This window comes from Pleuronectes platessa, chromosome 7 (genome assembly GCF_947347685.1).
Source record: "Pleuronectes platessa chromosome 7, fPlePla1.1, whole genome shotgun sequence".
Classification (NCBI taxonomy): domain Eukaryota; kingdom Metazoa; phylum Chordata; class Actinopteri; order Pleuronectiformes; family Pleuronectidae; genus Pleuronectes; species Pleuronectes platessa.
Genome location: NC_070632.1, coordinates 7,551,407 through 7,577,939, shown reverse-complemented (window position 1 = coordinate 7,577,939; position 26,533 = coordinate 7,551,407). Strand labels below are relative to the sequence as shown.

General features: G+C 43.2%; 1 protein-coding gene across 1 annotated transcript in view; it reads right to left on the bottom strand.

Annotated features, from left to right (window-relative positions):
- The window catches only part of abcc8 (ATP-binding cassette, sub-family C (CFTR/MRP), member 8), a 40,249-nt gene extending 15,547 nt beyond the window's left edge, over positions 1-24,702 (bottom strand). The window contains exons 1-19 of the mRNA XM_053427732.1: positions 24,652-24,702; positions 24,364-24,505; positions 23,178-23,299; positions 21,113-21,279; positions 19,599-19,841; positions 16,305-16,493; positions 15,233-15,397; positions 14,975-15,130; positions 12,517-12,651; positions 11,749-11,911; positions 10,947-10,987; positions 10,309-10,454; positions 7,981-8,095; positions 7,592-7,711; positions 6,997-7,069; positions 6,768-6,873; positions 2,038-2,070; positions 1,563-1,601; positions 1,127-1,225 (exon numbers count right to left, since the gene is read on the bottom strand). Coding sequence (XP_053283707.1) covers positions 1,127-1,225; positions 1,563-1,601; positions 2,038-2,070; positions 6,768-6,873; positions 6,997-7,069; positions 7,592-7,711; positions 7,981-8,095; positions 10,309-10,454; positions 10,947-10,987; positions 11,749-11,911; positions 12,517-12,651; positions 14,975-15,130; positions 15,233-15,397; positions 16,305-16,493; positions 19,599-19,841; positions 21,113-21,279; positions 23,178-23,299; positions 24,364-24,505; positions 24,652-24,697 — 2,300 coding nt within the window. The 5' untranslated portion in view covers positions 24,698-24,702. The remainder of the gene's footprint in view (positions 1-1,126; positions 1,226-1,562; positions 1,602-2,037; positions 2,071-6,767; positions 6,874-6,996; positions 7,070-7,591; positions 7,712-7,980; positions 8,096-10,308; positions 10,455-10,946; positions 10,988-11,748; positions 11,912-12,516; positions 12,652-14,974; positions 15,131-15,232; positions 15,398-16,304; positions 16,494-19,598; positions 19,842-21,112; positions 21,280-23,177; positions 23,300-24,363; positions 24,506-24,651) is intronic.
- Between the last annotated feature and the right edge of the window lie 1,831 nt (positions 24,703-26,533).

Genomic DNA, 26,533 nt, shown 5'->3' with positions numbered 1-26,533 from the left:
CGCGCATCATTTTTTGTAAAGCGCAGTCGCTGCCGCTCGCCAAAAAACTGGGTCCATTGAATGAGTGTGAACCGGAAGGAAGGATGGAGGTAGATGAGTAAAGAGGAGGACTGATGAGACCGTGAGGATGGAGGCATAACAAGGACAAACATCTGCATAACCAGGGCAACAAACCACAATGGTCCATTAGTCGTACAAATTAAACTGACCTTTCAGGAGGGCACTTTGCTGTGAGGATGTGTGTGTGTGTGTGAACGTGAGGAAGCGTGCATGCTTTGATGAGGCCCACACATATATACAAATGTTGTTACTGCAGGAGTGAGCGACCAATTCACCACAGTGGCCTCGGGGAGCAGCACTGTTATTGGCTCTATTTGGGATTAACTACTCGGCCTAACAACTTGATAATTAGTCTGTTTTAATTAACAGCTCTCCGGGTCATTTAAAAGGAGAATGTCAATAAACAGCGAGCTTCATTGGGATATTGAGAATCACTAGGTTTAATAATTAATAAGTAAACTTCTACACAGTGGTCACTAATGCAATTGAACAGTCTACCAAGCTGCTCTTGTTTGTACGAAACTCAATATCGCACCAAACTTGGTGGGAATATTACTCAGGAGGATTCCTCCAGACGATAGACGTTTAGAGCTGATCGGTCATGAAGGGGGCAGAAGGAGATGACTGATTCACACTCAAACTCATGCTCTTACAGAGGAAAGTCAGAGTTAAACTGATGTAATTCCTGCCTTGACCATTATGCTTGTCGTGTGTACGTGCTCAGTAAAATAAATATCTATGCTGAATCCTGCCTGCCTGCCAAGGATAGTAAAAGTTTTATGGATGTTTTAACTTGCCAACGACGCTGGCATGATTTCTCCTGGTGCTGCTGATGGAGGTGCATTTGTGTGAAGGAAGGAGAGTGAGTGACAGCAGCAGCAGGGAATAGAGCACTGAACACAGCTAGTGCAAAACACAAAGTTAGATTTGTAGATGTAACTAGGTCGAGTTAACATGCATCGCTCCTCTGCTGCTTTGGATAGAAACTGCTCTAGAGAGCTGTTGATTCAATGGTCTGTGATTCTGGACTCTAACAAAGCAAACAGCCACTGACCTGAGCTCTTACCTCGGTTTTATCATGGGCATCTCAAAGGTGATGTTCTCCACCAGTGTGGCGTTCAGCAGCCAGGGCTTCTGGGAAGCATAGGCCACAGCACTTCTCTTCCTACCAGAGGTTTTAAAACAGACAAACAGATTCAATCTCTCATTTCATCTCTTATTGCCTCACACATGGGTGAAGATGAAGAAACCGTTTAACCTCTGGACCAAAGGGACTCCTCATCCTCAAAAGCTGATGATGCATGAAATTGACTCCTGTGTATAAAAACCTGTTCCAGGGATCATTAGAGACCGTTGTGTATTTGTGAAGTCAATATGTAACTGAGGCTCAGATAGGCGAGTGGAGGGAATATCTAGTTCTCTGTTTCCACAAGTGGATGAATTACAGTCCTGCTGATAACGGTGATGCATCTCTATGGAGACGACCCGTTGTCTGAGCTCACCTGATGTCTCCATCGCTTGCTGCGTCTCTTTCTGTGGGACTGCAGACAAAATGTCAAACACACAAACAGAAACACATTAGATGAGCATAATAATCGCTCACTTCACCTTCACCTGTAATGACTAACGAAAAAACAGGCGCCCACACACAGACAAGATCCATATACTTTCCCTATGACAACTATGTGGCGGCCTAAACTCAAACAGGCCAATCATGACCTTACATGAACTCGTCTCCCATTAGCTGTGATCTTATCCTTCCTAAAAATAAGGCCCCCGCCACCCCGGCCCCTCCCAGATTTTCTTCCTGTAATTTGCTGATACGGAAATCAAGTAAACTACGATGGGTATTTATAGCGACCACTGTTTTTTCTGTGCAACAGCTGAATCAAATGTCTTTACACTGTCATCACAGAAAATTCACTGCCATCGAACTAACTAACCATCTGACCCAAGGCCATTTCCCTCTTTACTCACCTCTCATCTTTCTCAATCTCCGGGTTCGGCAGGCTGCAGAAAAAAGATTATAAAAGAAAACAAAACACAAACTTAAGGTGGAGACATTCTTAAGAACTCTTCTAATAACTGCTTCTCACCGAAAGTGGTTAAAGGGCAGTTCAAACTCTCAAGGGCCCAGACAACATTTGGCAGTTATTTATTGTAATTGTAAAAAAAAAGCCTTGACCCACACAAGTACATAAACTTTACCCATGCTGACTCCCACCCTTAAAATGAATAAGATCTGACGCGTAGCTTGACAACGCGCTCAGTTGAGGCTAACGTGTATTTTTAGCTTCGAAAAGTTGACACCTGCTCCACTCGTCCTGAGAAGATGAGCATGAGACGATTTACACCAGTTCACTGAAGCGCCTTCAAAACACTTACCACAGTCCACCACAGCTGCCAGGAAGTGAACCAGTGCCTGACATTTAATACTCTCTAGACTCTAACATACGGCACGCACACACGTAAACACGCCCGTCACTGACTGCGTGACATCAGGAAAAAGCAACAGAAGCAAACAAGGTCAGCAGCTCTATTCAGGAGGAGTGAAACTAAGACCATGATCATATCAGAAATGTAGAGTTTATGCAAAAAGATTTACGATGTATTCGCAAAAGGTTTACACACAGACTGTGCAAGTTTTTAAGTCAAACATTTATGTATTTATCAAAGTGTGTCCTTTTTCTTTTTGTAAACAAATACAGATTTAGAAACTGGCTGTACTGTGTTTTCTCCCCTTTAAACAAGTCATTCAAACCTCTGCCACAGACGTTTTGTTTATATTGCCAATAGTAGCAGGATTAAAAAACTACCCAACCAGCAAAGCCTGGGTAAGAACCAATCAGGTTTGGGAGCAGATCCATATAAACGGGCAGATTTTAGATTTTTTTTTTTTCATCTTGTTACTACAATGTTATAGGGCCTTTTTTTGACATTTCGTAAATAAGGTGATAATTTCACAGGGTTGATTTCCCCTTCAGGAGATTACCACATGAAACCTCATCACCTAATGATTCAGCAGGTGACAACTTTCAGCTTTCATCTCTGACTGAACCACCGAGCACCTTTTTCCCCTTCAGCACCTTGAAGCACTCGAGGTGGCGTTGGAGGAGAACGTCTGAGGGAGTCAGACAGAACAGCGTCTTTCAGCAAAATGGAACTTTTCAAACCCACGCCTGATAACGACTGATAATACGTCCTCATTTGTCAGCAAACAGTCTTTGTCTCACACAATGTCCACTTGCTTTCATCAATAGCTGTTACCAGGTAACAAACTATCCACTTCACCGGTCCTCTACAGTCAAGAGCTCTTTTGTCCTGTAATATGGGACATGGGGTCAACTCCTGAATGTGTTGCAGTTTATTGCTTCAGCAGGTATGCTTTAGTGTTATGACATGAAAACTCTCCATCTGGCTACAAAGCCCAGACTCTGGACCTTCTCCGCACATATGATATCCAACCAGCACCAGTTTGACCTGACGCTGACGTCAGGATACAAATAGTCCCCCGCCTCAACGTCAGAGAAATCCTAGACAGTCCTTGCTCGGTGCCATATTTGGATTTGGAAAATGGAAGGACGGGGACAACAGGAGCCAGGGAGGAGCCCGGGGGGGGGGGGGGGGGGGGGAGATCCAACCAGTGGAAACGTACGATCTTGTAGGAAACCTTCTGATGCCTGTAATTCAACCCTCTAGAAAATTGTATTAAATCAAAGTTTAATCAGAGTCAGTTTAAAGCAAAGCAACTGAAGGAGAGAATAGAGATATTAACAGCATAAAACCATAAACCACAAATCTTTATCACTTCCATCGTTAAATGTCTAAAATGCCCTAAAACAAGTCTATAAAAATGATGTCGTTTCCTGGCTCACATTGCCCTAAAGCTCAGAAGAAAAATAAAATCAATACTAGTTCTCTAGCAGGAGACAAAATAATGGACTTTGTGGAGAAACAGTTTTTGCCAACTGCAGTTTCCAAACCTCGGCTTTTCAGTTAAATTCTCAAGGGTCTAAAAGTGCAGATAAAAACATTTCTAAACTCCATTGATAACTGGGGAACTCGTTCTGCCAAGGAAGATCATGACATGTGATCACAAAGATCCAGTACAGCCACAGTACGACTCCTGTATTGAGAATGTTTTGACAAGTAATCCTGGAGGCTGTCGTCTGATGGCAAATTGGCCTCTGCGGCATTGGCCTATAATTTGCGGCGTCCAGTGTAGACAGCAGATATCTTTGTCAAGAGGCCAGCATTCACTTGCCGTATATCACTCTCCACTTGGACTGATCACCTGCAGGCAGACAAAGTCCATCCAAACGAGAAACAAAAACAAAAAGCCCCCCAGAATCTTGTAAGTAATGAAAAGAGTTATTGTTACTTGATTACTTGAACACATGGAGCACGTTGAGCTCTAGCCAAACAGTGAAGTCACCATCACCTGTTCAGTAACAGCTGACTTACCAAAAATAAAATCATTCACTCGTCACAGTTATCCTCGTCTGCCTCTCTTCTGTGTTGACTTTGTTTCATGCTGTACAAGATGTGTTTATGGTTATTCCTAAAAAGCAGACCCTTCCCCTCCCAGACACCAGCGCTGGTCCCTGTGTAGCTGTAAATGTCCACCGAATGAAACCCAGCACAAGAATAACAGCATCAAACTGGGTGGAAACACATGTGTTCAGTGTGGTCAGTGTGAATATGTCCCAGTCAGTACACAGGCAGGTCCAGCTCGACACTCTCCCTGTGACACATGAGGAGTACAGGGATTTGGCTCCTGGCATGGTGCACAGTCCAACCTCAAAAGTAAGAGGGAGCGCCAGCACGACCGTGACTGCCAGGAAAAACTGTGACAATCTGGGGACTTAGACTTTGTTGACAAATAGAAGGTCATAGCGGTGCTATCCTGGATGGGTGATGAAACGATCAGACACCGGGATAACGGCTTTCAGAATACATCTGTCGCAACACTAGGAATCAGATTCAGCTGTATTTCACATGCAGTGGTTTTCAGATCCGCTGGGAGGACTTTTGCTGAAACTTAAATCATTTAATTAAGCAGCAGGATTAAGGACTTCACGACAAGACATGAAAAACAGATGCTCTTGTGCTACTTGTGTTTTCTGACTCATGGACATGACAACTAGATCACAAGCTAAATATAAAGCTAATATAGCAATGAGACTATTCACAGCAAAAACCGGGATATCACATTACACCCGATCAACACGGTGGTTAGAGCTGTTGCCACACAGCAAGAAGGTTCTAGGTTTGAATCCTGGTCCCAACCAGGGCCTGTCTGTGTGGAATTCACATCTTTTCCCTGTTTCTGCTAAATACTCTGGCTTCCTCCCACAGTCCAACATTGGGATGGTCTCCAAAAGGATATACCCCACCTCTTGCCAAATGGCAGGTAGGATTGGCTCCAGCTACCTTTAAAGGATCAGAGCTATAAATAATGGATGGTCGGATGGAAACATTACCTTTTCAACGCTAACTTTAAACTTTTTCCACCAACTATCCTTTTCAAAAGCTTTAGTATTGTCCCACTCTTTTCTTCAGTGATCCCATACAACTCTATACATGGGTAAACAACTCAACACATTCAGTTTGCAGAGGATACGGTCGAGCCCCATTGAAAGCTCACAGCTCACACATTAACAATCTTATTCAATGTAGGCCAGAAAACATTGCTTTGCTTTCAAGGCTCTCGGGCACAAAAAAGTCTGATATCATTGATTTGTCAAAAGCGACCAACAGCAAATTCATTCAACCTCCATAGAAATATGAGCTAGATGTTGTGGGAGTGTTTCTTAAGGGAATGACACAGCAGCAGAAGCCCGAATGAGCATGCACATCTAATTTGAAAAGGTAGGTTCCAAAGCCTTAAGCTGCAGCGAGTCTGTTGGGATGTTTCCCCATTTGCATTAAACTCATTCTGGGTCAGTGGTGCAGGAGAGGATCCTCTCTTCCTCCACACTCCAGGTCTCAGCCATAAAAAAGAAAAGCTGACATATCAGCTATTTCTCTCCGACCTCTAAATCCATATTAGTGTTATTGCTCGTGTCACAGTAAGAGGGAGCTTGCAGGTTGCTTGAAGTTGATTATGTTATTAGTCATATTTTCCTGTCAGAGACGTAGAACATATATCTGCCCGCACACATTAATAAAAGCACACAACCTCCCCGACAGGCCATTACCAGAGAGGTTGGAAAAGCTCCAGTTGGGCTGCGTGCGAGGAAGTCAACCTTAATATTGATCGTGTCTCAGTGGGGAAGCAATTCACTTCGAATTCATCTTTCGACTCGGGATTGAATCTCACTTTAAGAATGAACTACATAACATAAAGTACACAGGTTTCCCTGAGGGCATTTCTAATTGTCATGGTTGATATACTCCTGCGACTCTCCTTTATGTACTGTTATGTATATGAGACCAGCAGCTCCAAGCACAGAGAGCTTCTTTCATTGACGCACACGACTAGTCACAGTGGAAATCACTCTGCACCTATTTTGCAACTTGATTTTTAGAGTAGAATCACAATTGTTTTTTCAATTGGGACCTTGTTGTCTCGGTCTCATTATGTCGTAATGAAATCAGTGATACTTCCGAGTGTTCCGGTGATTCTGAAGAACAGCACTGTTCAGAATTGATTAGCACAGACGGATTCAGGCAAAAAGTAAATAACGGGTGAAGCTGAAACTGACCTGTTCCAAGTGACCGTTCCCGACACTCGCTGCACCTCCCCCAGCGCGGCCAGCAGCAGAGACGATTTCCCACAGCCCACCTGGCCGACAATCATAGTGAGCTTACCTGATTGATTTCATGAGGAGGAGAGAGCGAAGAGCACAGTGAGTAAAGAACAGAAACTCGATGGAGGGATAAAGAAGCGGAAATGAGAAGGTAGACAAGTGCATCACGTTGCCTGACGCTCACCAAAAGGAACATTGATGTCCACGTTGGTGAGTGTTGGCGGTCCATCGGTCCAGGTGAAGTAACCGCTGGTTATCTGCAAAGAGATTCATTCCCCCTTTAGAAAGTAAACAGTGACGATGTCTTCAACCCTGAATGATGCAGATAATAGAATTTAGACAGATCATCATTGCCAGTTTAAGCCGAAATGTGATCAGTGGGGTCCAAAATATTGTGTTTGATATCTTGTCATGATGAAACCTCAGGTCAGATGGTTTAACTTTTAAAATTTCGGTTGGAAAAACTGATAATTCTCTGAGTGAGAAAACTGTGTCTCTTCGTCTGGTATATCAATTTGAAAAGAATTAGCTACAAGTAAAGTAACAGAATATTGATGAGGATGATGAGGTGACTAAACCTGGAGGGAAAGTGTATTTCCCTCCAATTATGGAGGGTCAGGTCAGTGTAGTTCTCTCTGACTGACCTGATCAAAGGTAGAATGTTAAAAACGTTGTTATAATTAAGATCAAACCCCGAGGAGTAATGTGTCTGACATGCAGCCTGAAGACGTCTTCTGCACGTCTCAGTCTCTTTCTCTACTTGTCTCCTCTCTTCTCACCTTGATACAAAGGTCTTGGTCCATGTCCTGGGTCGGTCCGTCTCCTACATGGTCCCCCTGCGAGCTGTAGTTGTGCCAGTCGTCCCTCGGAGAGCGCTTCCGGTTCACCACCTTCAGGGGCTGGAGGTGCCGGGACAAAGAGGAGGAGGACGATGATGAGGAGAGAGATTTTGAGGATGACTAGAGGAGGATAAGATAATATCCGGCACAAAGGATTCAAAGGGGTCGTGGAGATTTGAACAGGAAGACATTAAGGGGGGAGGAAGACAACAATGTGAGACAGACTGGATGCAGCAAAGCCAAGTCAGTGAGAAACAAACCATGTCTGCGTTAAAATAAGTTCCACACAGATTTATGTATTTCTGACACATGTATCTTATTGTACTCACCACAGCCTGGTACCTCTTTTGGTTGTGATTACTGGAGCCGGAGGTAAACACCGCTTTGGGCTCCTGTTCTTCTCCGATCTCATCACTTGAGAAAAACTCGCTGAGCTTCTGAACGCTGCAGTGCAGAGAGAAACAAGTGAAATCAACCAAGTTATAAAAACACCATAACTAATGACAGATCCTTTGTGTTCGACTACTACAGCAGAAATTCCTGCAGTGAACTACACAAGCAACATGGACTTGAAATGAGGTAGTTTCTCATTCGTGCTAAGATAACAGCCTCACTTCATTCACTGTCACACCCTTCATTCAGTCAAACCGATTGGAAAATCAATGGAACATGGTTCAGTAGTAATGAGCTTCATTTTATCTCTCTCTCACAAACACATGCACACACACACACACACACACACACACACACACAAAATGCTACTACATACCTTAGTTGAATAATTTATCTCCTACATTTCATTTCTAAGTGCAAATCCTCCCCTCTGTTATATCCTAGCTGCTTTCAGATATTCCCAGGATTTTCTAGAAGGGCAGTATGTGAGATGGTAAATCACCAAGTCGGTTGTCCTTGACATTTTTATGGATTTTTTCCTGTAACCCTCTTGTAAAAAAAAAAATGAGCCCATGTGAGAATACCTCAGGAAAATGCCAACGAAGACGTCAACCTGGAAAGCCAATGACAGTCCAGAGCTTTAGGTGAAGAAGGTCGACGCCTGAATGTTCTGCCTCCTGTGTTCTCTACCCTCACCTACACTCAATGCTCTGTCTGAAAACAGCTTCAGTTTGTGCTTCAGAACAGATGTGACAGGTTGAAATTGTCTTAACTGGGATTGATTTCCTTCTTTTACATTATAATGTCTTGTGCCATTTAATCTATAGGTTTTTATGAATTAAAACATATACATGTAACAGGCTACTGTGAACTCTGTGTGGTGAAGAAACTAAGTTGCCGTGGTCATGTTAATATAAGTGAGAGCTTCAGTCAACAAGAAAAAAAACGTATGATTATAAAGCGAATGTCGACTCTTATGAATAAGATAATGAAAAATATTTAAAGCTGCACATTTACTTTGTATTTATAATGTTGTTTGATTATTCTTTCCTCTTCAATTGAGCATTTTCCCAAGTTGAAGAGTGAAGAGTAGATGAGGTGCTGAAGCCACAGTTTTTGCTGGCGTCTGAGAAACTGTGTCAGATCGACTCGGTCCCGAAATAGACTCAGTCTCAAAGGATCGGGGGGGGGGGGGGGGGGGGCGTCGACGTTCAAACACGAGAGGAACGCTGCCGTGGATGGAATAAGTTATTTACAACTAGAATAAGATCTATGAATCATAAATAAAAAATGTATGATGATAAACGACATTCGATAAAAGTAATTTTGTCACTTGCAGAAGAGACTAATTATTATAATTTTCCTAATGGTTAATTATACATGAACAAATTGACTTCTTAAATTTATACCGTCTCAGCTGATTCATTCATTTATTTGCTTACCAAGGTGAGAACTATTCATGTGAGGATTCCCGCACAGCCAACCTTTAAGTAAATCTACTCTCCTCTGTGTAAACATCATTCCAAGGTCTTCCTGGTATTTTGCCATGTAAGGCTTTCAACACCTAAAGTGAAAACATCGAGATCCGAGTGTGCAATGAAAAAACGGGTTGATCATTTTCAGCCTACCTGCATAGATCTATGAAAATAAGAAAGCAGTACGGCCGGAGAGAGGATGACGAGAGCAGATCATTCTACGGTTGCAAATGGTAAATGGTTTTTTTAGTTATATAGCGCTTTTCTAGTTAAACATCTTGCCCAAGGACACTTCGGCATGCAGATTTGAAAGATCGTACTGGGGATCGAACTGCCGACATTCTGGTTGGAGGACGACCACTCTACCCCTCAGCCACAGCCGCCCGGTTGTGCAGAATTATCAGCTGAGGGAGAGAAATCTGTGGCTGCAGGCGCCTGATTTCTCCACTGACGAATTTGTGAAGCTAATTGCTGAGATAAATAGATGCAATCAGTGTCAGAGAGCACAGAACTAAAGCAACTGGGACATTAAGCACCTTGTTACATGAACAAAAGTTGATCCAGGGAAGCAGCTGATCCATCCACTGCAGTAAAAAGGTCAGGTGCTCCATTTAATCACATCGCTCTTCTCCTCTGCTCGTTCTCTGGTTCTGCTGTTTCAGCTCAAATCTCCTTTCGCTCAACTTTTTTCTTACATTTCAAATAAATATCGATAACGTCTGCATGAAGATTATCTGAAGACGGTCAGATTTGACATTAGGTTATCCAGGTATTGTTTTATGTCCTCACCTAACAAGAGCCTTGACGGTGGAGCGCACCACGCTAGAGAGCAGGAAGAGGGGGGTGACCAGGATGTGGAAGAGGGACAAGGAGGCAAAGGCCACGGCTGGAGACAGATCCGCGTCATCGGAGATGTGAACGTGAACCACGAACGTCTGAGGGAGGACAGAGCACAGAACAGCAGAGGTTAGTCTCAACAGCCTGGAGTTAGACCCTTAAGCCCCGGAGCTCTTAGGTTTGGATGAGCTGACAATCAGCCATCGCCAGTTCAAGGTAAAAACAACAGTCACAGATAAAGAGAACAGTCGAAACTGGAGCTCTCAGATCAAATCAGATCCTAAGAGAAACAGTTTGTCTACATTTGTCCTCCCGGGTCGTCCCTGTCCTCTAGTATCTGTCTGACTTTAATAATGTGTCACCGCTCCGACCAACTACAAGAAGGGCTTCTATAAATACAGACGGGATTGAGTGTGGTGCTGTCAGAGATGTTCCGGTGTGACCCTGTGAAATGTCACAGGACATCTTACTGGCAACACTGTCTGGCTCTGTCCTTCACACCGGCAGAGTGTCAACAGGAGATGTTGGCTCTAACAAGACAAAACATCGGTACATTTGGAATGAATGACACTATAGGAAGTGGAACTCACCGTCAAAACGGCTACGATGGGGATAGCTGCATTCATGAAAACTGAAAGCAGAAAAGAAAGACAGGAGGATAAGAATCACTGACTCACAGTAAATCTTCACACGCTGTAAAATAAGAACTGTAATGTAGAGAAATACTATTTCTACGTGTGTTTAGAGCCCGACTTATTCATCGATTGGTCGATTGAAAAACTGCCGATGAGTCTTTCAGAGTCTTACGGTCTGCAAATGCATCCAAGGTCATTACCACACCCTGTGCTGGAGCATTGTGTGGACAATTGCTTGTATTATCTAAACCTATGTATGTTTTTCATGATAAAACACAAAGGGGTTACTGCAGTCGAGTAGTGTTGGCACTGTGTGGAGGGCAAACACATCTTGGTTTCTTATCAGCTCCCTGTAAAACTGTCAAGGGTCTATTACAGGACCGGAGCCATGTGGACTGCAGCCAGTGAGCGGAGGAAGATAAAGAGGAGAGCAAACACTCCTCTAGTCGTCTGTAAATGGGAAGTGAATGGAAGTATAATAATCCCTGCTGGTCAAACATCAATCATCTTTACACCCATCCTCTTAGAGTTCTATGTTAAAATAAAGAGGTTCTCTTGAATGCAAATAAGAATTATAATAGAAATACGTGAGTTGTGGTCACAGCAGTGACGTTTAAAGCTTAATTCTTGTACCTGTGTTTGCCTAAGGGAGAAATCCTCCCCCCCCCCCCACACACACACACACACCATTTCATTTATTTCAAATGTCATCAGTGTCAGAGTTGAAAGCGTGTGCAGAGGAAACAAAGGGCCTCACTGGATATGGATGTGTAAAGAGCGAAAGCCCTCAGGCTGGTGAGCTCCTTGCCCCTGGTCTCCTCCACACTGTCGCTGAAGATGTGCTCCCAGGCGTACAGCTTCAGCAGCTTGATGCCCCGCAGCAGCTCGTTGGTCTTCTTCAGTCGCTGGCTGGAGTATTCCTGGAAAGCAGAGAGGGGAGACATTGATAACTTGACTCACTGCGGACATGGAGGACTATAAAAGGTTACGGCCGAGGGGCGAAACACGATCCTACTGATTTGTGCTCGTGTCAGCAGAACCAACTTCAAAACCACAAAGCAAACCTGTTTTCTCTGATATAAAATCCGCCTCCACACCATCAGGGGGAAAACAACCTTGAATGAATAGCAGCTTTGTAGCAGTGGAACAAAAGGCTTGAGGAGCTCGTTTTGTGTGGTTGACAATTGACTTTCACCTGTGTGACATGTGTCTGTGAGTGTGTACTTGTCTTTCTATTGTTTTGAGGGCCTGGTGATACTTCAGAATTAACATCAAGATATTTTGTCTTAAACCTGCTGCACAAAGCATCACCATGACTACCATGTGATATCAGACACCTCACCAAAGAGAAGCAGTTCCAGCCGTCATATCAGAGACGTTGATGCGTTTATCTTACAGAGATTAATGGGTGATTAAGGCTTTATCTTCTAGGGACCATGCACGTCTTATAAAAAAGGTTTTCGTCAATCTATACATATGTCATTCAGATACTTGTGTAACCAACGTTGTGAGTCTCAATACACACCAGGGTGCTCTTTTGCGTCAGGGACAGCTTCGTGGCCACAAAGTATTGTACAGGAGCTAACACAGCGATGACGGTCGCTCCAATCAAGGCACTGATTCCCAAGAGGTAGTAGAGCAGGATCACTCCCACAATAATCTGAGGGCGGAAGATAGACAGACGGAAAGGAAAGATATTCATACTCTTATATTTTATCATATATACTTCATATATTGTGAAGAGAAATACAGGATATAAAAACGTATTAACACCATTTAGTGAGAAGCAGTGACCTTGAGCTTTATGAGGACATCAGCCTACACGCCAGGAAATGGTAATTATGTAACACACATCTCAAAACACTGAAACCTACTATGAATGAAAAATGACATTATTATTTAAAAAAGACATTTACACTGACATTCATTCGCACATGCTTACAAACAAAGCAACATAAATTCTACACCCTTCTGGGGTTTCAGAGACACAACTCTTTAATCCAACATCGCTCGGTAGTTTCATCATGAATTAAGAACGATCAAGCTGAAATATTTAGGAAAATGAAGCTCTCTTCATCCACCACTGCTCGGGTCATTCAGCATCCTGCACATACGGTAATTATCTTTCCCTGCACCAGTTCACTGCTGGCACGAGTCATGTTTACATCCCTCCTTGGCCATTTTCCAAACAGCGACCATCTTTGGAAACACACTAAACACATGCCGGCCTCAGAACTCCACAGGACGCTCAGAAGCAGATGGAGATGGATGTGACATTTCCCACCTCCTCCTTCACCCCTCACCGGATAATAAGTGCCACTGGGGACGAGGAGGGGGACGGGCAAAGCAACAGCAGGAGTTACTTGTCTTTGTCATACCTTTATTAAAAGTGGCAACTTTTTACAGAACTGTTGTCTCCAAAGGTTTGACTCAAGTTGCGGCGCCACCAGAGTCCACACAGCTTCTGTCACTCTGTCAGACAGACAGAGAATACTGATACTGCTCAGACCTCAGCGGAGCCAGCAGGCGATTACAGCCTGAAGGACAGACCTGCTGTTTCCTCTGTTTTCTTTATCCATAAATAACAGACTCATTTGCTGAGACTTTGTTTCTATACTTTCCCTAGCCACTATTTGACGATTGTTTTTCTGTAACCTGACACAACGTTGTGTTGTATCATCGAAATGCTGAAGGACTGGCTGAGGTGTTTATGCCTTAAAGATATCTGCAGAAACTATACCACGGAAAAAACACAAAGCAAAGATTGGCATGACGATAATACTTCAGGAGAACTGAAATATGAACAAAATGCTGTCAACTCACATTCAAATCTGCTTGCATATATATTGTATGTGCAACTTTGTGTTAAAAACATCATGCAGGTTGTATTTCATCATCCTTGTGTTTCATTTTGCTGGACTGATCTGTTCTTTAAAGTCTCATGTTGAGTCACACACTGAAACGTTTATACCAGCAGATTTCCCATCATACTAAATATCCATGGGAAACTAATCGCTGTGGATCTCATGAATTGAGAAACAATCCATTTACAGGAGACTTCAACACACAAAGGTCACATGCTGACAATCGAATGCACACATTTGCAGTAAATCTAATCTAAATCCCACAGGAGTTGTTCCAGCTGACACTGTTGTCTGCCCGTACATCTCTGTTTACGATTATTTATGTCCCACTTTAGCATGAGGAAAGCTTTGCTCTCTATACTAAGAGTCTAATGGGAAAAGACAAACACAAGCTCAACGAGAAGAAAACACTGCGACAAGAAACAATGCAATAAAAAAGCAATCCAATAACAGAGGAGCGGCAAAATGGCAGAGGAGGAACCCTGTTCATAACACAAAGTAATACAATATAATGAACCGTAGCAGAAGGAAAACTGAGAATCGGACCTATAACCATTACAGAGACAATCAACAAGTCCTCCAATGACAGAACCGAGCCGATCCTTTATTCAGGGGTCACAGTTTGATTTGGTTTAAACAGAAAAACTGGTGATTGACCCAGTGTTTACGTTTTCACCCCAGTTTGTTTGTTTGTCAGCGGGACTACGCAAAAACAACTTAACCGATTTCCACGTAACTTGGTGGAAGGATCCGATGGGACGTGGCCCAAAGAAGAACACATTGCATTTTGGCGTGCATCCAGATCAGGGGGCGGCTCCGAGATTTTGTTTATCACTGTTGTTAATTTAGGATTTTTAAACATTTTCACGAATTTCCGAGGAAATGATTCATGGGTCTTGATGAAAAAAAAGGCCAATTTAGAAGACTGGTGTATATGAGTGTGTAATAACAGGCAGCTGGATTGAATGTAAGGGGTTGTTGGGCCTTGGCGGAGGGATATTTGATTGCGGTTCCAAACCAAAGCATAGATCCAAACACAGATGTAGGTATTATAATTCAAGTGAACATCCGTGTTAACTCACTTTATCTCTGACTGATTGTGTCAGACGGGTTTCCTACCTGCACTGGCATGGCCCACAGGTTAGGACAGAGAAAGAAGAACCACATGAGCTGGTTGGTGTCGATGGCAACCAGGTTGCAGATCTGAGCAACAGTTAGCTCCCCCATGGACATGTTGGACGTACACAGACGCATGATCTTGTTGTAGATTTTCGTCTGGAGAGAGAAGAGCCACTTTGTGATTCATGTGAACACAAAGAACCATAATAAATGTATAAACTCGTGGCTAGAATGGGAGAATTGTGCTAAAAATCTCACCTGTATGGCCCCACGCAGGTTGATGCCTGTTTCAATGGCCACGTAGTAGGAGGCCTGGAGGAAGGTCCTCTGCAGGAGCAGAGCGAAGAAGAGCAGCACAGCCAGCACGTACGCATTCTCCAGAAACTCCTTGGACGAAATGAAATAGATACCGAGCAACTTCATCTGGAAGCACACACAGGTGGGGAGAGGGACACAGAGGGAGATATCGACCGGTTTATCACAGTTAGTCAGCGAGGAGCCTCGGCAAGGTCACTCACACAGACTGAGCTCGGCATGGCTGCAATCGACCTCTGTCAATGAATAATTCTCAACTGAAATTGGCTCCTGCATACATATTTTAATATTAATTTACATGATACCAGAGACTTCAAGTGAAGAGGAGCCTGCAGAGTGTGTGATGCAGCTGGAAACCGAAGAAGAATGTGGATCAGCTGCGGTGACGGAGACACTATCTCCCTCTGAGATTAATTCATTCTGCAGCAGGGACCTCACTTCATCCTAATCCAACCTTATATTTCTGACTCTCTGTGAACGAAGAAACGTCCAGCCACAGACTTGTTTACTGCTATTTTACTAAACAGCCTATTTTCAGTAATCACTCCAAACTGAAACAATCTCGAGAACAATCATGGGGTACTGTGGACTCTCATGTATCCGCCTGACATGAAGGTGACTCTAAAAAAAAAAAAAGTCCCACAGTTATTCTCAAAGACGAGATGCTTGGGTGATTGCCTGATGTGGGACTGTGTCCTGTGAGGAATCTAAGAAACTGAGACAGCTCCTCAATAAGTCTCATGAATATTTTACCGGGCTTAAAGTAGATCACCCTCAGGGCCGACGTACAGGAGAGAAAGGCTTTAATAAACTGATCAGGTGCGACAGCTGAGAGTCGGGACGAAGCCATCGGACAACGTTTGTCCGCTGAGGCCGTTTTATTCTGCTTCTTTGAGCAGAAGATTCAAAAAACACCAGCTGAGGAAGAATATATGTTTTTCAAAAACCAATAACACATGATTCAGCCTTGTCCTTCTGTGTTCTGCTGCTGTGGCAGAGTGGTTGACCCCCTCACCGGCTGTTGAATGGTGCGGTTGTCCTTGCTGATGTGGTGGACGATGCCGGAGATGCAGAGCGGACCGGCGAAGCCCAGCAGGTCGGCCATGAAACGGAATGTGATGCTGAGGATGACAGGTCTGCCGAACGCTTTTCTCAAGGCCCGCCAGATCGACTTTGGTCCCTGGGGGGCTGTGCCCTGAGGCCGCTGGGGGAAAAGGGAAAAACAGGAGGGGCAGAGGTAAAACGAAATATCAGCAGAGTGATTACGCTGAGCAGAGGTGAGCAGCTAAATGTAATTTACTGAATTCAGCTAAGCCGCAGAGACTGAATAACAATGTTATCTAATTTAAAATATAGATTACAAGATACACACTGTTCCATGAGGGAAATGAACAGCTCCTGTGGAGGATACAAGTAAAGTGGATGGTTCCTTCCACGGGAAGATGACTCATAACACTGAGCGCTGCAGTTATTTCTCTGCGGAACAGAACTGGCAGCACAACAAAAGAAAAAGGAAGAAACTGGGCTGGAGGAAACAAGGCTGCTAACAGAGCAAGAGGAGGTAATCGGTTGAACACGAAAGCTGAATCGACACCATTAACTTCAGACTCTGTCCACCACTGTAACAGAAACCAGCAAAAGGAGGTCAAGCTCTTTCCATCCTCTCTGCTGCTGCTGCTGCTGCTGCTGCTGCTGCTGCTGCTGCATCGTTGGCTGTGGTGAGTAATGATGAGTTTCACAGGGAAGCTACAGTCAGTCATGTGTAACTGCTCTGTAGCTAATGAGGCTGGAGAGCCATGACAGTGAGAGGGGAGAACGCTGAGAGGTGTCGGAGGATGTTAAGACGCTAAAAATCACTTTGGGAGTTAAATAGATTTCCAGGACACCCTGGAGGAGCCGCTCACGTCCATTTATATTCATTGATAAAACACAACGACTTCCCGAACAGCACAGCAGCTCGGTTCAGTGAGTCCATTAGCAATGACCAGAGGAAAACATCTGGACTGTCACGGTGTAATAAACACTCCCAGAACACTGCATCGTGTGTGTGTGTGTGATCTCAGAACTGTGAGAACAGACGTGACCATTATCATGCATCCCTGTCTATTGGAGTTTGTGAACCTCACCTCAGCCTCTGAATACAAACGCTGCACATCACACACATATAAATAGATATACAGAAACACGTGTCCTCTCTTTTTACCTAACAGTTGGTTCGAACAACAGGGAAGGGAGATGTTTCATGTTTCATTCTCACACACCACGGAGTGAGACTAGCTTCCCATGAAGTGCAGTGCTCTCCCCCCCCCCCCCCCCCCCCCCGCAGGGGTCGGGATGTCGCCTCGTTCACAGTAGAACGGGATTGACCCGGCGCCTCCAGGCCCTCTTCTAAGTGCCCCACCCCCACCTCTCCACTGGGATCTCTCATTCTCTCTCATCCCTTCGCTCCTGCCGGAAGGAAGTGGAGTTTGCGTTCACACCGGACGCACACGCAGCAATGACGAATCTGCGTGACCTTCCAAACACTGGAAAACGGCGACCCTGCAGAGGAGGCCCTTCACCTCGGACCCTGACACGTGCTCACGAGAGAGGAAGAGGAAGCATAACAAGGAGATATCCTCAGCTTTGACGAAGACCTCAGGGTGACAGCCGTGATATTAAAGCGTGAGGGACCAAAACTCCATTTCATCAGCCAATTCAATTCTCCACCACACAGATGACATTATCTTGATAAATGGAAAATTTCTATTTCAGTTTACACCCCCAACTCTCCAGGGACCTGGTTTAAAGTATCTATAATGAAATCTGGTCTTTAGACAAGAGAAATGGGACCTGGAAAACACGCCCAACACACAACACCAGCAAAACAGAAGTCTGATCAACTTCAGTCTGTGAACAATGTTCGTTACTGTGATCCATCACAGAGGTTGGGTTTGTTAGGGTGTTTGTAAAATTGCCTCCAGGATTATTAAAAAATGATGAATCTTCTGTGTTTAAATAGAAGCTTCTCTAGTGTTGATGAGTACTCAAAGAACTTTACAGTACAGTGTTGCCATACACCCATTCACACACCCATTCACACACACGTTCACACACACGTTCACACACACGTTCACACACACATTCATACAGTGCATCTATGGGAGGCACTTTTGAGCGGCCAATCAGAACTCTTATCAGAGTTATGTGCCATTCCCTCTGGCTGTTTGTCTGTTAGCAAGATTACACAAAAACTATACAGACAAGTCGACCAGGGAAGAACCTCTTAGGTGTGAATCTGGATCTGGGGGCAGATCCAGGAATACATCTTTTTCTTTTCTTTAATTTAGCGAAATAGGAGTTTTTCATAATTTTTGTAAATTTTGTCAGAGAATAATTTCGGAATCTTGATTAAGAACAATAATCAGACATGTTTAGGGGACTAATGTTCATGTGTGTATTCAAAACAAAATGGATTTATTGAATTGAAAGGGGTTCATATGGACACTGGAGTAATACACTCTTACTTAATGCAATTCTATTTCTGTATGTACTACGACAGAGCCTGAGCTTGTTTACATGTTTATATTATTAAGAGCAGTGTGACATTTTGGTGTTTACACTGTATTTTGACTCATCATTTCTGTGACGTCTGATACTGTCCCGGTCCAGCCAGAGACGAGTCTTCACAGGACAGAGGTCAACAGCTGTATAAAATAAACAAGCTTCACAATGAGCTCTTACTTAAAAAAATCTATAAACCTTATTTGCGTCTGGGATAAAATTTAAAGTTGATCCATTGATGATAATCATTACATTTAGAAAAAGACAGTAGTTTGTTATAAATAACATAAAGACCCTCAACTTGCATTTTGTTTGGTATTTGTGGACAAAACGGTTCAATATTTTGCTTCTGACTGAGACTCAATGGAAGAAACATCTGGTTATCATTGCTCCCTTATTTGCAGATTTCCTCTGTCACTTTGCGTTGCTATGTTCAACATTATTTATTCAGTGACGCAAAGCAGAAAGTGACGCTGCTGACCTTTTTCACTTGGAATTGGAGTGAAATGAGAATTTACATTTGAGGCTTTCCCACATGATCTGGAAAAAATCCACACATTTCTGTTGTTACATGCAGGAGCCCACAATCTGCTTTGCCAGTGCACGTGGTGGAAAGTAGCACAGCAACTTCATGTAATATTTATTCATAACACCTCACGTTGCTGCAATTAATGTTTCATGTGAGCTGTGATTTTTCTTTTTGTATTTTTCTAGCACTATACAGCAATCACATATTAAATATGACCCGGTCAGGCAGTGCACTAACCTTCTGGTCTTCGAAGGCCGTGCGTAGCTTTATATAGTTTGTGAGCGCTCTCATGGCGATGGGGAGTTTGCCGATGACCTTGAGGTCAATGGGTCGTCTATGGGCGGAGGTGATGAAGGTGTTCATCCACCAGTAGGTGCATTTGGACAGCAGGTTAACGAAGGGCTGGAGGAATCGAACGCCCAAGTCCTGAAGGTCCTCGGGGGGCTTCACCTCCATGGGGTCGTCAAAACACATGTAGCGCTGTGATGGGAAAGAAAAGTAGAGGAGGACAGGTTTGATTTTCCAATTAAACCACTGCGTCTTCCTCAGTGATCTGAAAACCAAGAGTGAATATAGAAACTCACGGCTGAGACATTTACTCATCCGTCTCGACATGTAGGGAGTTATAGATTTTCTTTGTTCTGTACGCGAGAGCAGCAGCATAATGGAAACGAAAGCTGAACACACTTTCATCTGTGGGTTTGATTAAAGCTGTTCAAAGCTGAACTGTCTATAATTCACAGTAATTACATGTTGTCTGACATCACTATAGAAAACGTTGAGTCTTGGCAAAGCTTAACAATTCGGATTCTCTCTTCGTTCTTTAAAAACCATCGAAGGGGAGTTTTTACAATTAGAATTAAAAAAGAATCTTTCAAATGTGTGTTTTATTGCTGTAATTAGTTATATAGGACTGAACAATTGGAGTGAATAATTGAAAAAGAGGCAAAATAATGATTAATATCAAGGCAATACAAGAACAGATGAGATCCTATAATTTTCTATGATAGCTCCTAAAATAAAATTTACGGTTACATAAGAATCACTTTGCTTTGCTGTTCACTCAGATCCCTGAAAACTGAGACAAAACCAGTTTGAAATGTTAATGGAAAAGATGAAAAGAGTGTTTGACTATGAAACGACGATAATCATTTTGTGCCCAGTGAAAAACAATTGAAACACGATATGAGAGGATCAGAGAACAAGGTTTTTTTTTACTTTCAGACCCGATTTCTATGAAATTGTCATTTGCCACATTTCAGACTGTGTTTTGTGCGACACCCTTGAACCACGTAGAAGCCAGACGGCAGCCAGAGGCTTTACATTTTTCATAAAGCTGAAAGGAGCTGGTCTTCATCTTTCGTGCAATAATCTGTTATTTTCACTTCTGAAATTGGTTTGAATGGATAACTCTGAGATTTCTTGCAGACAGTCATGTGCCCCTCTTAACGTCTCACCTAACAGCATCATCAGATCAACATTTCACTTTGGTTCATAAGAAAATTCCTGCCAAAAAATAATTAAATATAATAAAGATAAGAATTGTCTGTGCCTAATGTTAAGTGCTAATCTGCAGGAGTTAGCATGATAACACAATATACCAAGATACCTAACATGGCTGGCTACTGTATGGGTCATAAATCCTGCCTTCTCCATGTTAGCGGATGGGACATAGGGAAAACTAAAGCCTTCACAAATTTAACAAACACACACACACACATACATAGACACACACACATAGACACACTCACCCTGCCCAGGATGACATTGATCTCCACAGATAGTAGTAGTCCATAAAGCAGCATCAGCAGACTGGTGATGCAGTAGCGTAGCTGCCTGGGTCCGATGCCATGCTCAGTGTATTTGGCAAACTTGATGGTCTTCATGATGAAGGCCAGCACCCAGTAGATCAGCAGGGCTGAGGGGGGGGGGGGGGGGGGGGGGGGAAGGGATCAGAGAGACGTATAGCAATACACCGGACAAGCCTAAGTAAATTATATTACAGCTGAATTTAAAATTTCATTGATGTCACCAAAGCCAAACAACTACTCGTCTCTTACTGCCTCAACACAGCAAAAAATAATTACTTTCTATGTCATGAGGGAAACAAAGGTTCTTATCTCCAAAATGCTGCTACTGTCACAAGCGGAAAACTCCCACAACTTTATATTATTTGCAAACTTTCATGTCACGTCTCGCACACAGACTTTTTCTAATAAGTGTTAAAAAAGAGCAATGGGAAACAAAAGAGATTTCCCAGGATACTGAAGACGAAAGGAGAAAATACAAATGAGAAATGAATGCTCTGGTCACATCCTAAGATATAGATTTATATTATGTCTCTTTTATTTGGTTTATGCCAATGTTCCATTTAATTCGATTACATATTTCATTATTTTGTATTATTGAATGTGCACTGATATCATCTTTGAATTCTTTCATATCAATGAACATGAGTGGCGATATAACAAAATACTGTATGTGTATTTTTTTTAAGTTTAATCAAAATGAAAAATGAATTTAATCTTTGTCGGAATCAAGCTTCAAGCATATTTGGTCACCACAGCCATCGGTCTGAGGTGAAACTTCTAGTTTCTGCATCAGCTTCAGTTAAACCTTCTCTTGTGTGAGAGTGAAGTGAATCTTTACAAACTTATTAGATATGAGCTGTATCAGAACCTGTCCACAACATTTGTGTCATCATCATCAACATCTGCTGTCCAGGTCAACACCTTTAACCAGTGAACGGCTGATAAATCGATCGGCTTCCATCCACACAGCTTCATATTATCTTCCTGCAGGCTGACTAGAGTGAATAATGATAAAAGATGAGTGTTGTTGGGGAATAATTACCCCGCAGGGAAACAAGATCATTATCCACCATTCTGCTGCAGACTCATTTAAAGCGTTTACTTGTTCGTAATGATGAACATTTATAAAAGTGACAATGGTATCAGCCAACAAAATGGCTTTTCCATTTAGAAGAATAATTCCTGTTCATGCGACGATGAACCCAGCATCGCTCAGTCACTTCTCCTCGGGGGGCCGACTGTGACATGGAGACCTAAAGGCGACAAGTGTGATGCGAGCGGCGAGTAAAGCGTTCAGAGCCGAACACAGAAGAGGCAATGGTGTGTGAAGAAGTCACAGAGCAGGAACAGGGGCTTCATTACAGGAGCAGACATGTGGTGTCATGTTATAGATGCACGAAGGAGAATAGTGTGAATATTGATGCATTTCACCATAAAAGGATGAGCTGAGGATTGCACAGTGCTCTCCTGTATTTATGTATTTATTCATTGCCACAGGGATATTTGGTTCTATTGTATAAACTCTCACAGGCCAGAATGAAATGTAAGGAATATAATGCAAGCAAGAACTATTCCAAACCATTAACGCCAAGAATCGAGTAAATCTAATCTTGTTAATGAAAAGTGACAATTAACATTAACCCAGTGCAGTACAGTTACACAAATGATATTGCAGTTATTTTGCAGCCGGAAGGTAATGAACCGTACATCTGCAAATGGTTGCACTGGCCCTGGCGCTGTGAATTATAATTACATCATCCCAAAATGCTCGTTCAATTATGGACCCGTGGCTGTTGACAAAGGTCAGTTCTCAATTAGACTGTTTAGTTAATCCTGGATTAACAAGCCCTGATCATTATTCAGTGATGTTTTCACTTGACCTCATCAAACTGTGGGTGTTTACAGCAGAGCTGCACAAACAACAACACTGAAGGGACACGATTCTGATCAGTTGATACAAATAAAACATGTAGATGATTAATAAACAATTAAAAAAACATGGTACCTAATAGTAGTTTTGGAAAGTTGGAGGTCTCGATGTTGTGATAGTAGACAATCGAGGTGATGCCGGCCATGAAGGCCAGTGCTGCAGGCATGTACAGGTGGAGGTGGAGAGATTTGCTGAATCTGCAAATGAATGTCAGATAGAGGAGAAAAAGGGATTAAAGCACAAAATGACAGACACTTACATCCAGGAGGCAATCAGGAACATCTGGGTGTGAAATGTTAGACTCACAAACCAAGTTATCTGCCCCTCGATAATCCATAATATTCGGTTGAAGCACGTTTGATTCACCTCATCCCTTTTATCTGAGTCCTAAACAACCATCCAGGGATTTTCAGCAACGCTCTGAATTCAGTCTAAAGAGATCAGTGAAGTGGTGAGCAGATGGAGAGCGCCTCCATTCACGTCAGTGGCAATCACACAAATGTGGTTACCCGCCTACAGTCTGCGGTAATGCTGATAAACAGTAATCCTGAGGGGATGCACTAGGCCCCGGCAGAGAAAAACAAACAACAAGAACATTTAGAGACGGAGAGGGCCGACTTGAATTCTATCTGTTCTCAGGGTAAAACCAAAATTATTAAACCTGTGAGCGCGTTAGAAATAAATGCAACATATTTTCACAAACACAGGACGGAAAACCTGGCCCAGCTTTGTTTGTTTGTTTACTGTTGCTCACGTCAGAGTGTAATTGGAGCGCGTGCTAAATGGTTAGCGCTTGTGTGGCTGTGGAAGCTTTTTTGTGTCAAAATGAAGCTGCAGCTGTCACAGATGCTAAGAAGCTATAATAAACATCTGTGTCAGTTACTCTAGAAACCACAGAAACAGAAAATGATGCGTTGCTACATTTCTGATATGAAAAATGTATATGTCACATAAGCACTTACTCAACTGTGCTCTACATCACAAACAAATGCTAACTATAGCTCAATTAAATGATTCAATCAAAATTGAAACAGCGAGGACGACGACCACAACAATGAACCATGGGGCGCACAGTACAAAACACAATTATCTCACTGGTGGTTTATTCTGAGTTCATTATAAATATGCCACCAATAAATACGGTAAATGTTATAAAGAGAACTTTTATTGATAGAATTGTCAGCATTTTCAGAAATTCCCACATGCACCCGACCTGAAATAACGATGAGGATAAAGAGTAACATGAGTTAATCTGACATACCCATCGGAGACGATGCCCTCTGCGATCTCACAGACGAGGACGAAGAGCAGGACGAAGGTGAGGAGCCAGCGCAGGTTGTGACCAGGGAAGTGAAGCCAGGTGCTGTGGTGGATGTGGACCTTTGAGCTCTGGCTGCCCCAGCCTGGAAGCGGAGACAAGAAACTAGAATTTAGACAAACGAAAAGAAACAGAAGAAATCTCCTGCAGAAATGCAGACGACCTTAACAGAGACTGGAACCAGAAAATAATTTCTAAGTGAGTCGGATGAACAATTTAACCGTGCGCAACCTTGACTTGAAGCGCTGCTTTCTATTCCCCGTGCAGCCTTGAACATCACAAGCAACAGAACATGACAAGTGGGAACATTATCAGAGCAAGTCTGGATGATAGCAGCCGGAAAACTAAGAACAGGAACCTGCTGGGTGAAAGGGCTTCCTGCCTGCTGCGTTACCTCATGCTTGGCCGACAAAGCAATGAGAGTGGATGCAAGGCTGTGGGCCTGAGATCCTTCAGCCAATTATCAATCTCTTTACTGGGGCCACAGCTTTACCCCGTTTCAGGACAGACAAGGAAATTACAATGATCTGGCCATCTAAGAGCAATTTTTTATATTAATGTGAGCCGCTGCTATCTTGAAAACCCATCTCTGCCGATCAAAGTGTGATGATGACTCCTCTGCTGTTGGCCCTGTAGCTGCGGGATAGTTCATTTATCAAAGGAGTTGGGGAAAAGCCAGAAATCACAGACCTGTGTTTCATAAGGGTGTGGTGCATGAAACCACAGCCCTCACTGCCCTCGATGTGACAAGGGTCACTCTCAAGTGTGCACTCCAAAGCATCACATATCTGCACCAAACTGGATATTTAAAAATCTTTACCAACGTTTTTGTGTTTTGTCATCCCTCTTTCCCCTTGTTCATTAGCATAAATTAGCGAAATTTGATTTGAAGTGTTACGTAAAAAAACATTTACGGATGTCAACATTGTTTTGAGAAGAATCAAAGACAAAACTAGATTTACAGTTCACAGCCACGATCAGGCTCTAAATGACTGTTCTCAGGCGCCGCAATGTTGAAAGCTACTGATGCAATACAGTGACAGAAATAACTGTGGACGCTGAAAAAGATCAGACTGTCTTTTTACAGAAGCATCCAAATATAAACACAAAGAAATGTGGATGAATTAGGTTAAAGGACAAAAGTTCAACAAGAAACTAAAGAAAGGAGAACGTTGTGTGCTTGATGTAGAGAGTTTTAATATTGTTGAGACAACAGGAACACATGGGCAGCACATGGAGGGATGAAGTGCTTTCAGACACACACACACTGACATGACAGAGCGCACGATGAAGCCAGAGCATGTGTGCGACCATGGCAGTGGCCGGTGCACAGCGACTCATCTGTTACAAGCTGATGATGACTCTAATGGAATGGCAGGCAGCCAGGAAGGGGAGCAGCGGAGGTGTAACCTAATCCTGGCACGATGGCATCTGTTTGCCTCTGTACAGTAACAATTCATCACAGGAGACTCACTGGGCTGCACAAATCCAAGTGTATAGTGTGTGATTTATTATTTGACATAAAATATTGTGTAATGGTTCATTCATCACATGCAAAAGTAAAAAAAAGGAAGCCGAGAAGGACATTTCAAAGTCTTAGATCCGTGTTTTGACACCTTATCTGAGGACAAATGTGAGTGTGTCTGTTTGTGTGTGAGTTGTGAAGAGGTTGAGGATCTCACCCCACAAGTGACACTCACCAATAAAGAGGATGGGAAAGGTGATGAAGAGGAGGAATACATGTGGCACCACGTTGAGCGCGTCCAGGAAACAGCCATTGTTCAGGACCCCCCCATCCACGTTGTAGGCCACCGAGTTATTCTCGTTCCCACAAAATGCCAAGGACATGGTGGAACCGGGACTCTGCAGGGAACCGGCCGGAGCAAAGGGAGGAAGAAGAGGAGCAGGAGGAGGGAAGGAGGAGGGGGACCAGAGAGAGAGGAGAGACAAAGAGATTTAAACTAGAGGCTCTCAGAGCATTTCGTCTTTTCAAAGGGAAGACTGACGGCGTCTTCAGTAGATCCTGGTAATTCCCAAAGTGACCTCCTTCCTGCTGTCCTCACAAATCCAGCTTCCAAATATCGGATCCGGCAGAAGAGAGCAGAAGAGGGAG